Source organism: Denticeps clupeoides, chromosome 2 (genome assembly GCF_900700375.1).
Source record: "Denticeps clupeoides chromosome 2, fDenClu1.1, whole genome shotgun sequence".
In the NCBI taxonomy this organism is placed as follows: Eukaryota; Metazoa; Chordata; class Actinopteri; order Clupeiformes; family Denticipitidae; genus Denticeps; species Denticeps clupeoides.
In genome coordinates, this window is record NC_041708.1 from 29,474,111 (window position 1) to 29,490,026 (window position 15,916).

The window sequence follows — 15,916 nt, forward strand, 5'->3', positions numbered from 1 at the left end:
TATGTAATCCCGTTTCTCATATCTCTGCTGCATAAATGAACTTTCAGTTAGGTGCATGTACAATGCATGTATGTACTAGTGACAAGTAATGTGACAATAAGAGTGATCAAATGGCTTTCACTGAGTGAGAAAGCCTGAAGAGAAGCAAAGAGAGGTGCTCTTTGCTTAAAATGATTTTCTTCTTCAGTAAATTTAAAGTCATCTACATGATGGATGATCTTGCCATTATTTCAAACTACACGCACTTTTAAAATTCATGCATAATCTCCCATCCCCATAACTGTTAGTCCTTATCTACAGGTCACTTTGGATCAAAGTCTCTTTGAAATGAATGCAACTTTATGTGATCTAATGTAAAGTAATGGCTGAGTGCACTGCAATTTAATGAGTATTGCTGAATTGTGAGTATTGTCATATCATTGTAATCGTTGGCAACAAAGAAGCGTCCCCCAAGGAAGGAAGCTCAGCTGTACCTCAAACAACTGTTTCAAGCTCGTTACGAGAGAGAAATTCGTTGGCGTGTAGAGGGATGAGACGGGGTTAGGGTAAATAACGACAGGGTTGGCGTGAAAGGGCACATTGGCCATACAATCTTCCTTTAATATGTGCTGTGTGCACCTGCGATAAGATGATTCATTAGATAGGGCCCTGCTCTGACAAGCATCATCGTTCAAGCCTCTGGCTACTGATGGAACAATTCTGCAGCCACCCTGTAAATATGACAAGGTCAGCGTTTTATCCCAACACTTTTTACTGCCACGGGATAAAGGCAGGAGGGCACCCTTTTTATTTATGCCTAAAATAGTTGTTATGAAGCAGTCCCTTAAATAAAATGATCAAAAAACAAATTACTGACAGAAATCAAATTAAAAGGCAGTGGTCACATTATTTATTGTTTATATTAGCTCATGCAATATTTAAATTTAAATTATATGAGACTAATAAATCGTTTTAATGTTATACAAATGCCACAAAATAAATAACTGAATAATTTAATTATCTATGTTTAATACATTTACCTGGCCTAAAAAATACAATTAAGAAATAATTAGTCAAGGACTATGAATAGTTTACATAATGCAGATAATGTCCTGAAACATTTATTATAACGTGCTGGGGTATTTTTCTATACAGTATATCTGGTTATGACCGCCCCTTGTTACCTTGCTGTAATAAGCATGAGCCCACCTGTCCTTGCGCGTTGGTGACCAGTTGTCCTGTGACCCCCTGCAGGCTGGAGAGGGCATTGCCGAACACCTGGGATCCCGCAATGGAGCCCATAGCTGCTGCGGCTGCTACCGCGGCCTGGCTGGCCAGAGGGTTGAGCTGGAGGGAGGGAGCACAGAGCTATCGGTCAGGATTTTAGGAAAAAGTTAATCTCATCACCATCATTATCATCATCATCATTATCAAAGGCCATTTTAAATTACAATATTTATTTTAACGGGCAGCACGTGGCTCCAGTTTTGGTGCTCACCTTTTCATCACCTAAACACCACTGCAGTGTTCTTGCGAAAACATTGCTTCACTGCTGTTATTAGCTGTGCAATTGTTAGCACTGCAATTCATTAGCAGGTGTTCTCTCACCCCTGCCCAATGACGCCCAGGTTGCTTTTGCAATTAACTGTGTCTAAGACTAAGAAAAGACGTCTTAAAAAAACATGGTGAAGCTAACACCACCAAAGAACAGCTTAAGGGCTCAATTCAACTGAGTAATTCTGCTGAAAATTGGCATTGATTTCTAATGTCATTTCGCCTGAAAATAACCCAACTGGATTAAGTCCCGTCTGCTGAAATTAAATGTTCAAACCTCATAAATATCAAACCTCATTAATAAAGAGCACTTTTTTATCCATAAAAACATAAAGACAAACATCACCGATAATGGTTGAAGAAGAGTATGTTTCTCCTGCTCACATTATGAGCTCATCTCTGCTCCCTGCAAACTGACGGCCTGCGCAGACACAGCCGGACCGCCAGCGGAGCCGGCCACGGTGCCGCGATCGGCCATATAAATCAAGCTAACCACCTATTAAGGGCTTAAAATGCACTGCTGATTTGGTTGTTGTGCCACAGCGCAAAGCCTTATTAGGTTGTTTAAGTAGATCAAGCGCCCGGAGAGGTTGCCGAGACCTTCCAATTACTCAGGCCAGCAGGCAAAAAAATAAAGAAATTACAGAATCGCCCCTCAGGAGAGGGACTGCGTGGGCTGTTTCCAGTAAGAGAAACTATTTGAGGTTGAAATAAAGTGTGTATTCAGGTTCTACTTCCCAGGATCGATACTGGCTCATCAAAACTCTGGAATTAAAAACTGAAAAATACTGTTCAATTGTGCATATGCACAATTGAAAGAGGTGCAAATGAAGTAAACATGGTTTCATATTGTCACTGTTTAGGGGGGTGGTGGGAGCTTACAGGCACGACTGAGGCCTGAGAGGATTTCTTTTTCTAAACCCCCCTGTTTTTTGTCCCCTCCTTCTGAGGGTTTTATAATCTACCGCCCACCCAAACACAAGAGCTCCATAGGGATTTGAGCTTTGTTAAACTGAGACCATTCAGGCGCCATTCATCTTTTATCATATCCCACCACCATATATTACCGCGCTCCGAAAATCAAATGATGAAAAAATGCCACACGGCGATCAATACTTTTTCATTGACAGTAAAGGTTAAGCACATTAAGAATGACACCGCATTTGTCTTATGAAATCATATTTCATGTTGGTGGCCTAAAATTGGCCGAGATTGATATTGCGTCCCCTGGACTGAAAGTCATCCTCCTTTCCTGCGCTAATCTCAAAAATCGCCTTTATGTGTCCGGCGGTTTGCCCTTCTGAGAAAGTGGCAAGACCCAAATGTTAAGCAGAGATTTCCTCAATACTGAATACCGCAATTTTTCTCTTTTTTCTCAGTGATAACTCATCTCATAGTGATTTCTTAAAGATTGTGATCTCCTTATGCGGAACTTTATAATGGAAGCTAAATAATAATAAATAATGCAATAAACGAGACATGTATGAATGTGGATTTAACACAAGGGCTATCCTGTGGCAGGGTTTAAATCTTATGCAACTTGTAACCGTGAAACTTCTTTTTCATTTTTCACAGACAGCCTTGGTGGCTAAATCTCTCCAAAAGGATGAGGTTTTGTCACTGGAAGAGAGGTGTCGGGATAGGAAAGGGAAGCTTATCTTGGGTAAACATCTTCAAATAAATACATGTATCGGTGAGAGGAAGCGCTGGAGAAAGGATTGGTCGGAAATATCAACCTGGGATTGCATTAGGAGATAATCCACGCTTCATATCACTCAGGAGACTCAGTGTGCTGAGGAGGATGAGGATTTGAGTCCTTGTGTGGCTGATACGTTGCACTGATAGAAGAGATGGACGGAGGGAGGCACAGTGGAGGTTAAAAGCTTATAATTTCACATGTTGTAACCATGCTCAAATCTCTAAAAAGACCAATTGGGGTGTAATGCTGATGTGATTGATTGATGTTCCTCTAGTACAGTATTTCAGTGAGATCGGGTGCAGCCACATGGGGCTCATCTGAATGTTCAGGCCAGAACTGAGAGCTCTTTCCTTGGTAAATACATCACATTCATCCTCACTTCTCCTAGCCAAAAGACCACAAGCGCTCCCCGGCAGGACAGAGTAATATTTAGTAATACAAAACGACGTTGAAAGGCAAAGCAGTAACGCATAAGCATGCGGGGGGATTGCTGGGTTTGACATCTAAACAGGTGATTTTACGCCACACTGCTCCTTTCAGCGCCACCAGGGGAGGCAGGAAATGACAGTGCTGCCCCGCCATTTGTGCTGATTGCATGTGTTGCCAGAGCTAAACTGCCTGCTTCTTTTGCTGAGAGTCGGCATATAAAACATTTTGTTTGCCACCCTTTCTGCGTACCCCAAACCCCCTGAGTGCATGCAGGAAGTTCACAATACGCCTGGTACAGCCACATGACTCCCCACGTAGATCCTGAACAGAGATACATTTTTTTCTTCAAATGGAAAAGGAAACAGATCATGGAGAGATAAGAAAAAAGTTGCCATTCAATTTCGAGTTCTGCTCTAATCTCACCAATTTAGATGGTGGCGAACGATAAGGAAGTTAGTAGAACTTAACATGTTCCAAAATTCTGCGCTGAGCTACCCTTCATGCTGTCCTAGGTCAACCAAAGGACAAAAAAATAAATAAATAATATATGTTATTAAATTTACTGATGAATTTATTCAAGGATTATTTAGTACAACTTGACTGGATATAAGAGATTTTTCTGCAAATTCAAAAACATAAATAATACATTTTTGTTATTATATACGCTACTGAATATCATCTCTGTGGTATAACGCAGTTTATATATTTTATTAGCTTTAATGTCTTTGTAATTTGGTTGTCTATTTAGTAGGGGTTTGTATTGGCAAGGCTCTGTGATATATGGGTCACAATACGATTATATCCCAATATAAGTGAAAGTGAAGTGATTGGCACTTGTGATACACAGCAGCACAGCACACGGTGCACACAGTGAAATTTGTCCTCTGCATTTAACCCAGCACCCTGCGTGAGCAGTGGGCAGCCATGACAGGCGCCCAGGGAGGGGGACGGTGCTTTGCTCAGTGGCACCTCAGTGGCACCTAGGCGGATTGGAATTCGAACAGGCAACCTTCTGATTACGGGGCCGCTTCCTTAACCGCTAGGCCACCACTGCCCCATATATTGTACATGTTGTACATATTTCAATTTTATGCAGATAACTGAAAATGTAAAAGTGGAGCTGAAATATGATGCTGTGATCATTTTTTGAAATTTAAATCTGCTTGGAAAGCCTAACAGTAATTCAAAGTATGCAGCAGTACAGCGCCATCCACAGGAGTGGAGGTTGTAGTCGGACGCTGACTCTCATCTCTGCTTACGTCACAAAATAAAACACTCGACATCACCACGCAGTGGACTAAATTTGTATACAAGAATATCGATATTTCCTGTCCCTGTAGATAGATAGATGCCTTATACAAGTACAGCAAAATAACGTTTAGAGCAAACCAGCAGATGCACTACATAAAAATATCACTATATATTGCTGTATCTATGTTTTATATTATCCATACTATTTTGTGACCAGAATACAAAACAGGTCAGTACAGTAAACAAATAATAATAATTAACATTTAATAAATAATTAACATAGTATGTCTTTATGTTCACATTTAGCATAGAATAATTAAAACAGAAAGATTTCAAATGCCAAATTAGATTTTTTTCGTTTTTAAAAATTCTTTACTGTGAATCGATTTTTATCAAAGGTTATTAAGGTTCTGAGTGTGTTAAAAAATTGTAATATTGTTATATTTATTTATACATATGTATAAAGAAGTATTTCATTAAAATCCACATTTTTGAGGATGCTATTTAATTCGTTTTCCATATTTTGTATTTAATATGCTTGTGAAGCAGTTTAGTTTGGTGTCTATATAGCTCTACTCACTGGTAAATCTAGAAGTAGTGAACTTACATTAATGCTGAAACCAGCAGAACTGACTCTGAGGTTCTTGACACCAGGTATGGGGGCATTACAATTCATATAATTTTGCCCATGAAGCCGAACTGTAAGGGAAGAGGGAAAAATGTTTTGCACCCTTGGCAAAGAGGTGAGTAAATTTTAAACTCTATTAAGTTCACCGTCGCCTGAGCTGGCCGTTTGACCACAGGGGTCACCTTGTGCAACAACCCGTGTAATCTCCTGAATGCAAGGAAAAATAGGTTCAGTGTGTAACCACAGAGACAGACCCCTGGAAACTTGAGTAAAAACTGCCACAGAGCTGGATTTTTTTCCACAAAGTGAGTCACCTCTTCTTAAAAATAAAAAAAAAGCAGACAGAAAAAATATATACTGATATATACTAAAAATATATACTAACTCTTCCCTGGTGTCGTGGGAGTAATGCAAAAAAGAGCAATGTCTATCCACAAGAATTAAGCCTTATTACTGGGAAAACACCCAAGCTCATTGGGGACACATCTGGACATGGTTTCAAGATAAAACTACTTTCATTCTGCTCTGCAGGTCTGGGACCCACCTCATGGTGAATCAATGATTCAGACAGATGAACTCTTTGTGATTTTAGACTGATGTGGACCTGATCAGATCTGGCCATGTCTGTGAGGTTTCAATTACAGAGTGCCTGGCTCTGTAAGCTACAAAGTCCAGTTGGCAAAGGTAGAGGCTTCAGTGGTTTAATATAGGAGGATATGCTTATCACACAACCTACAGCAATATCGCCCATGGATCTCCAAAGTTCACCCTTTCTCCTGTGTTCTGATAAATGTAAAGCAAAAAAGCAATAACAACAACATAACCTCCACCGGACAGGGCAGCCACCCCATATGTCTACTTACAAAAAGAAAACGAAAAGAAATAAAAAAGGAGAGAAGACAAGGCAAAAAAAAGAGTTTTATCACAGTCCAGCTTGAGTGCAGCTCACCTCCGTTCATCTCCTCCCCCCGTTCTTTTCCCACTCCGGCATGGATGTAATCAGCTGTGACACAAGCGAGCATGCTTCTGGTCTCCCAGCGCCCTACAGACCTCCTGCAACCTCACTCACAGCCCCCAACAACCACCCCCGCCTCCGACCCCTCCGCCTGTGTACATCGAAATGCCATTAAGACCGTCCAAAACACCTCCGGTCCACAGCTTGGCCCCTGAGCCAGCAGTCACCAGGTTCTTCCAGGTTCCTCTTAGCACCGTCAGAGCTACTTATGGGCTGCAACGTCTCTGGTGACATGAGGAAGATAAATAAAAATATTCAAAAATGACAAAAGGGGGGAAAAGAATGTCTGGGCCCGAAGCAACTTGGGGAAAGGGCAGGTGGAGGAGATGAAAACTGTGAGATGGGAAATAAAACAAAAGATGATGAAGTTCGGAAGTTCAGAGGACTCCCCAGTGGAACATAAGAGGCCATGTCTGTCCACCATTCCCATAATGCATTGTTAGCAGTGCCTAGACAGATTCAGTCATCACAAGTGATCACTTTCACTTCACTACTTTCAAGAGCTCCATGTTCTGCAAATTAAAGGTACTGATCTCAGGAAAACAGGTAGAACCAACCACAAATGAATGCAATTTTTGGATGGTAAAGTGAAAGTGAAGTGATCGTCACATGTGATACACAGCAGCACAGCACACGGTGCACACAGTGAAATTTGTCCTCTGCATTTAACCCATCACCCTGAGTGAGCAGTGGGCAGCCATGACAGGCGCCCGGGGAGCAGCGTGTGGGGATGGTGCTTTTGCTCCTCAGTGGCACCTTGGCAGATCGGGATTCCAACCGGCAACCTTCTGATTACGGGGCCACTTCCTTAACCGCTAGGCCACCACTGGCCCACTAGGCCACCACTGCTCATTAGTTCCATCAGAACTAATGACTCTCCTCGCTCATTAGTTCCATCAGAAGTTAAAAAACAGGATCAGTCATTACACCAAATTCCCACTAGTCCGTTCGACTGATACTGGCAGGGATCTAGCTGGACCAGGGAAGTCCGGCTCATCCATCACCTTCGCTCCATTTTCCCAGCCAGGAGAAAGCATGGTATGCAGAGGAAAAAGAGAGAGAACGTTTTCTTCGTACTTCTTTGTATAATCATTCTTCCTGCTGAAAAATGATTCCAAATATTTGGCTATATGTGTTTTTGTGTACAAGATGGATTAAAGATTATGTTTTCTTTTCCCTGCGCAATCAAGTGCGGCACAAAAGTGCTGACCAGCATGACATATTTGGTGCAGTTATTTCCGTATGTTGGTGAAACTGAATAAAATCAAGTAGCCTCATGAAGAAGGCGCTGCATTAAACTGGACGTTTCAGAGCTGGAACACCAGAGACCAAAGGGCATTTAAAGCCCTGTGGAAAGGACTAGAACAAAATGATAGATGGCCAGAGTTTAAACATGATTAAAAAAAACAGCAACAACAAATACGCGACTTGATTTTACACAGTGTGTGTGTGTGTGTGTGTGTGTGTGTCTACGACATTTGCGGAGAATGCCATCCTTTTTCACTTGGCCGATGTGGGACATAGGAACACAGCATCGGAATTGCTTTAATACTGGCCTAATCAATGAGTGGTGATCTTTTGATGGCCACTGTTCAATAGAACCAGGGGGTTGTGTCTGTGCGCGGGCTTCATAAACAGAATAATAGTAAATGATTACTCCTCTGCGTGGCATCCGAAAAGCCCTGGCCTTAATGAAGAGAAATGTGCAGCTTTTGGGGGGGATGGGCTGGTCTGTCAGGTGCCATTTGAAGACTCCGAGCAGGGAAATTAATCGACATTGAGGCAGTGCGGCGTGATGTGGTCGCCCTCCAATCGATAAGCTCCTCTACCCCCAGCAAGGCCATATAGGTACTCACACATACACAGAGAGACACACACACAGACACTCAAAAAAAAAACCTGAGATTTTACCGCACCAGTGTCATATCAACACTAAGTGGTTTGATGAATTGACAACATTTGAGGACAGCATTGATCAAACGTCTTAACATTTTACAAACAGCCCCAGGGCCAGGCTGAACTTAAGCCTGTATGTTTCTCATGTTGCATCAGGTTATTAAAGGCTGCATTTAACTAAATAAAACTCAGCACAGGGGCCATCGAGGGGCTGAGGACGTCTCCTGGATTTTTCACAAATAAGCGCACGCCAATAGTGTTGAACAGACTTGTTAGACCGCTTCAGCCGGAAATTAATGGGAACAATTTTCTGAATTACCAAAAAGCATTAATGTGTAATATTATGTACTTTGTTTACATTAAATAATTGCAAATGTTTCAGCACTGGGAGGTTTGCAGGGCTCATTTAGATATCAAGTTATTGTGTGTGAGTTTGTTTGTGTATGATGACAGGATTCTTGACTCACTGGAGGAGCACTTAGCCGGAAGGTTTTGAAGGGAGCTGTGGTAGGAGCTGCTCGCCAGTGTAATTAAGGAAACTGGGTTTTGTGGCAGGAGTTGAGTGAGATCTGCCCCCCACGGGCTCTGCTGACTGCTGTGGGCCATGTTGCACACAGTGAGACACGCTCATCAGATCAGAAAGCAGAAAAGCATAGAATAAAAAATATAAAACCATGATTATTCTTAAATAATTCCAGAAATGCACAACATCCCTTTTAGCCACCTTTACTTTTCATATAAAACCATTTACAGCAAATAAAGGCAGGATTTGCCTCCCTGGGCTTTTCAATGCCCCCGTCCTCCACCTGCTGTGTCACATGGGTTATAATTATTCATACGAAATGTGGAGCTGTTGACGGGCAACAGTGTTATTTTCTGCTTCACTCAACAGTGCACATTTGTATTTTCATATAACCGGCTGCTTGTTACATAAGGCAATTTTCTGCCTTCTTAAGGGCCCATGCCTGCCCTGCATTAATGAGGAGACTTCCTGCCCACTGTACCTGGCTGTGCCCCCGAATTTGCCCACTAATGCACACGATTAGGCCCCCTCACACCAGCCTGGACAGCTTGCTGGCCCTTCTGTGCCAAATAATATATTTAGAAATTAATTTGGGGGGAAGGGGAGAAATGTGTTTCTCTAATGCGATTATAAGAAGAATTGACTTATGCCAGTTTGCAGTTCTGTGGTTCAGAATGGGTGATGGTGGATGAATGGCTGATGTTCAGTATATGTCACACACACACACACACACACACACACACACACATGCAATTAAAAGTCCATTCGGTTCTATTATCTCTTGAGCTTGGCTTTAGAGTAGATTGGTGCAATTTTACACACTGTCACGCAATGAAAAATAACATTTGAAAGGTGTCACTTCTTCTCACAAAAACACTTGTGGTGTTTTTCTTTAATATTCTGAAAGCTGCGACTCTTGAGAAGAAGCCACCACTGAGTGTACTTATTGTTTTCAGAAAATTGTGCTTGTTTTTTTGCCACTAAAGCACAAATGTGCTTTTACCTGCCAACACACACACACCCACGCACACACACAGACACTTACACTATACCTGAATACCTTCTATGGTTTCAATTAAAATAATACCAGCAGCACTAGGATCTGAAGAACCTGACGCTGAGTGCAACACCACCGCCGGCTAATTACAGGATGGGAAGGAGAGCCCCTTGCTTCGGCAGAGTGAGGGGTGATTTCGCTGATCCCCAGATGAAGCCCTCGTTCAGCCTGATGTGCCTTTATTCGTCCGACGCACGTTGCAGCACGGGCCGCAGAGGCATTGCAGCGCAGCAGCTTTAATCAGACCTCTTTCGTTTGAGTGACGAAGGACAGATAAAACTGGCTGTGGAGGATCAGTGATGTGGATAATGATGGAGGATGCTTTATCAGTATTTTGACACAAACAAAGTGTGTTACTGCGGCGGACATCTTTTTTGGATGGACAGGGCCTGGCATTGAACACACGATGGGAAGCAGTGAAAGGATGCATGTGTGTGTGTGAGTGTGTGTGTTTGGCCAGGCCTCTGAAGGCCATATCCCAGTTTGTTGGCAGGCACTGACCTTGGCAGAGACAGGGGTTTCACAAGTAGCCTCTAATGAGGGCTGATTGCTGGGAATGGTAGGGGATGGAGCAAAAGGAGGGAGAAGAGAAGTGTGTGTGTGTGTGTGTGTGTGTGTGTGTGTGTGTGTGTGTGTGTGTGTGTGTGTGTGTGCGTGATAAAGAGAGGGAGAAAAGACGTGAGGAGAGGAAGGGTAATTGCGGCACTCATAGGTCTGAGTCTACAGTGGCACACTGATGTAGGGGTACGTCAAAGATGGAGGGGGGCTAAAAGAGAGATGTCTGCAGATGGTCTACTGGTAAATTGGTGGCCAGTGAATGGCTGGCTCTGAGTTGTAATTACCCTGGTGAGCCTGTCGGTTTTGGGGATCAGAGCAGCCCCCCCGATGTGGGGTATTGGCAGGGACTGAGGGGGGGATGAACAAGAGACGGACAGCTGGAGTCCGATGGAAGGCTGGAGATGGGATGCTCTTCTGTCTCTATACTACACATGGGGACTATGAGACAGATGTACCAGCAAGGTCAAGAACAGTATGTGTGTTAGGACAGTCAGGAAAGTAAAGAAGGCATAAGAAAAACATATATTTTTAAACATTACAGACACAAAAATAACATTCAGAAGACCTCGCTGATTTCACTTGAAAAGCTTGTGGTTACTGAGGTCATTTTGAGGCATAGGGTTTAAATCAGTTATACAAAGGTAATTAAACATAATGTAAATTATTATGAAAGTGAAGTGATTGTCATTATAACATATGTTGTCCTCACAAAGGTCTAAGACATGTTCACTTTCTGTGTGTGGTCTCTCAAAACGAAAAAAGGCCATGTGCATGTGCTGAGTTTGAGTGTGTGTGTGTGTGTGTGTGTGTGTGTGTGTGTGTATTCGTGTAATAATGCACATGCGCAGGTCTAGCAAAGACAGAAAAATTTTGATTGTTTGTGTTTATCGCTGTATATAATGATTGGTATGTGTGTGTCAGAGACAGAAATAAAGACTGCATGTGTTGGTGTGTGTTCAACATGTGTTTGGAGTGAGTCCGTGTGTTTGGTGTGTGTGTATGAAGGGGAGGTGACGAGGCACAGGGCTGCAGAAAGGAAAAGAGACTTGACGGGCCGCCGTAAACCCCGGAGTTCCACGGATCAGTGTGTGCCGCTCCCTCTCCCGCGCCGCGGCCGATGTAACTCACTGGACTGGCAAATTACAGCAGACCTACAGCTGTAGCCCGACATTATGATTAATTTGATCAGTAATTTCTCCTGTTTTTCATTTTAATCGCCGCGACCATTCTGCTGTGGCAGGTCTTTCAGATCTAATTAAGATCAATTCCGGTGTAACCGACTTGCCGGGTGCTTTTTTCCACCCCTCCACCATAAACCGCCCTCCCCCGGCACCTCCACCCTGCTTGTCAAATCCCCGGGCTCTCCAGGCGTGGAGAAAACCCGGCGCTCGAATCAATCAACTCCCCGGAAAATCCAGCCGGCTCCGGTAATCAGCCCATTAACACACTTAAGCAAATTTCATAATCTCCCCCTGGCTGTTTGTCATCGCACTGGTGGCCATCACTGGCAACCTGCCCCTCAAACCCTCGCCCAACCTCCACCCCCACTCCTCCTCAGGCAACTCTGCCCATAGGACACCAGCTGCATAAATATCACTGTTAGCAGAACATGTATCACTGTTCATGCGGCTACTACAGCCATAGCAACTGCAGCTGTTGCTATGGCTCTTATTACCTATTAACATATTTTATGTTGCTAATCTTCTTAGCAATAGGGAGGTCTTTTTGAAATTGTCAATTAAAAAACACTAATTGGTTAAACGGGTGTGGTAAAAAGTGTCATGTTTCATTATTCTGCTCAACAGGGTGAATCCATGTATGCGGCTTTGATATTATGTTGACTTAACAGCCATTCACCAAATGGTCCTTCTCTTCTACATGCCGCATTATTAATTACTTGTTTTTTTTGTGTTACTTTGAAAATACTGAAAAAAATACTACCAAATTAATTAAAGGTTGTTACCATAAATGTCTGTTACCAATACTAGTGTCATTGATAATGTGCTAAAGATTTCCGTATTTCATTTAAATTGTTCTGGTGGATAAATGATGGACAAACACCACCTTCTTAGGGTGCCCTTGGATGGACTCTACTTTTGTACACATTGTGATGTGCTGGACGAGAGGCACACATCGCTTTCCTGGTTATCACAGTGAAACTGAAATCCGACCACCCTGTCACACATCAGCTCTGGGCCTCAGTGTTTCCATACAGGATAACGGGGGGTCTCGTCAAAACAGCCCCGACACAGAGGACTGTGTGTGAGGACTATCGGCCATGAGGCATAATTACCACTCTCCGCTCGAACATTTTTCTTTAATGCACACTGTGTATTTGCAACACTTCACTGTTTTGACCCCTCAAGGCGCAAAAACGCCTTGTGGCTGATCACAGCGAACCATTCTTTGAAAATCCCACACAAGGCCAATTACAGATGAGAACTCCCAGGAGAGAGGGAGAGAGTTTCTGGCCCCCCACCTCCAGCCCCACGTCTGTCAGGGTTCTGCGCCGGTGATTGGATGGCTACCCACCCCCACCCTCAAGACCCTGGTAGAAGCCTTTGTGGATTAAGTTCTGCAATGCGCTGTGACTCTTAGCTTAAAATCCAATCAGAGTCCTCGGTGATGGTGGTCTTATTAAAGGTCACTGTGTGGGCGCTCGCTCTTCATGGGCATGTCCTTGGTCCTGCCTGGTGACGCCCCCGAGGAGATACAGTAAAGTGTTTACCCCTCTACTGCTCCTCCCTCATTAATCCCTTTGGCTGAAGCAATATCTAAATGAGGCTCAGTTTAGACTGGGAGATCATGAGTGTTCTTGAACTGTCTATGCCTATTATCATGAAAAACGGCCCTTGTTGGAAGAGGTTAAGGTAGCGTGATGTCAGGAAATAATTTGCCGTGTGACACAAGAAGTACATAGAACCAGTTCACATGGAGATTCCTCTAGAATGACGACGTCTTCCAACAACATTTACCTTTAACATTTTGATTGAAAAACTACTGAAGCCATTGGAATACCATCAGAACCACAACATACAAACAATTCTGGAATAAATATTCATAGAAATATGAATATTCAAACAAAGAATATAGAAACAAAGAATATACACAAAGTGGTGGAAGAAATGCTTGATTAAATAAACATTATTTAATTTGATTTAATTGATTAGATTCTTATTTGGTAATTTATTATGTCTACTGATATTTAATTTATTAATGACAGGTTGTTTCTGTCATTATGGCTACAGGGAAGGCAGACAGAAACATTTTCAGAGCAGTATTTCAAAGCCTGCTATATGCAGCCCGTTTCAAAGCCTGCTATATGCACTGTGCTCAAACCTCAGATTTGAATATTTGCTTTATTTGGTCACCACTCTAACATGCCTTCATGACTCTGAGATTTGCGACAGTTTTCGTGCTGCTGTACTATAGACAAAGGGCGGCCTGGCTCCCTTACGAACCATGCCGCTACTTACAGTGTCATCGCATCTCCACAATCACCTTTTCTGGTAATAACTGCATCCATCAAGCAAAAGGTTCCTGAGATGGGCTTTGGCAGGGAAAAAAAAAGGAAGAAATGGTAAAATGGTCAGTGTTTACTGACACAACATTACAAGCTGCCCGCCGCTCTCGCTATTTTCTGGTTTGCTGTAACAAAAATGGCACCTGTTGGAGATGAGACTCTGACTGTGTTTCTTAAGGCTTAAAATACAGTCTTTGGGAGTTAGAGAGAAGTGTTTCAAGTTTCTTCACTTGCCTGGGCATCAGGAAACTTCTGGGCAAAATGCGTCCTTCAGAATCCTGAACTTCAGGCACCTATTTCTACCTGCTAGCTGCGTTGAAAGCATTCAGTGTGCCTGTACATTTTATGTCATTTTAAAATATGTTGACTCTACATATAAAAAAATATTAGAACATAATTAGACCAATAAAGAAAGCTTTGTCTTTGTCCTTGGACTTATATTAAATGTGAATATGGCTTTGGCTGCACCTGGGAGTCGGCAAGGCTCTGGGGGCCATTAAATGTGAGCTAAGAGGAGTCCAGCAGAGGCCGTGACAGTGCTAGGTCTGGGGACGTGGGGTGAAATAAATGGTCCCAGCTCATCCCGGCCATAAAGGAGGGCACACCACAAACCAATAAGGGATCTGACGCTGATGAATGTGGCTGAGGACCGAGAGGCGACCCGGGCTCCTCTACGCCCAAAATGAAACCAGAGGGATATATGAAAGAAGAGGGGGTATTAGCGGTGCAGACTGACAGTCAGATGGACACTAGTGGAGAGAGATGGATAGACGGATATAGTAAGAAAGCAGAGGCGTGGCTCAGCAGGAAGAGTCTGGTGTGTGGATTGTGTGTTTTGTATTTTGATCTGCATTATAACACTGGCCTTAAATTTGTGCCAGTATGGCAATTGTCACAATAGGTCTGATTTTCTTTTGGGGGAATTTTTTTTTACTAACAAAAGAAACATATTATTAGAAAAATCAAATATCTTTAGATTAAGGAAATCAGCACACTTGTGTCAACAGGTCCACAGGTCATGTATTACAGAGATTATATAAAAATGTGCCCATCAATAATGACTCTTGACATTTAGCTTCCCCTTTCCAGCTGTTCTTAAGTAATGGGAAGTAGGCAGCAGCTTGTGATGCTGTTACTATAAGCATTGGTGCAAAGTACCTCATATTAGAACAGTGCTCGAGGCCCCTATATATATGTGTGTGTGTGTGTGTGTGTGTGTGTGTGTGTGTGTGTGTGTGTGTGTGTGTGTGTGTATGTATGTGTTTATGTATGTATGACAGTTGAATATACACACACAGATACACACTCACAAATGAATAAAATTTTGCCTAGATTTTCTGCACACACCATAAGTGAAATAATATAATTACTTTATCATACTCTTTATACAGTATACTGATTACTTACTTTTTGGTGGGCCTTTAATAGATCAAGGCAACTGTACTGGGCCCACCCAATTGGGATGCTTTGTACCAATGAAGATTCCCAGGTGCAAACTTTACTGCAATAATTTAAGAGCATTTTTGCCAAACCCAAACTCTCAATAATTGATTATCATAAAATAGATCCTAATCATGTTTCATCCACCACAGAATAGCTCCAAATTGGATATATCCACAGGCTATTGCTGTCGTAGGCAAGAGAGGATAAAAACCCTCAACTATAAGCTCTCAATTTTCATTCTTTCCATGGGACAAGTCTGTGAACAACTATCTCCTCCAGGAACAATCTTTGTAATATCCAAGATTTCCCCAGACAAATTCAATTGGCCAATTGAATTACTATCCCATTCTGTAACATTCAT

General features: G+C 42.6%; 1 protein-coding gene across 1 annotated transcript in view; it reads right to left on the reverse strand.

Annotated features, from left to right (window-relative positions):
- Nucleotides 1–15,916, reverse strand: part of pou6f2 (POU class 6 homeobox 2) — a 78,651-nt gene that overhangs the window by 20,623 nt on the left and 42,112 nt on the right. The window contains exon 5 of the mRNA XM_028969593.1: nt 1,189–1,326. Within this exon, the coding sequence (XP_028825426.1) occupies nt 1,189–1,326 (138 nt within the window). The remainder of the gene's footprint in view (nt 1–1,188; nt 1,327–15,916) is intronic.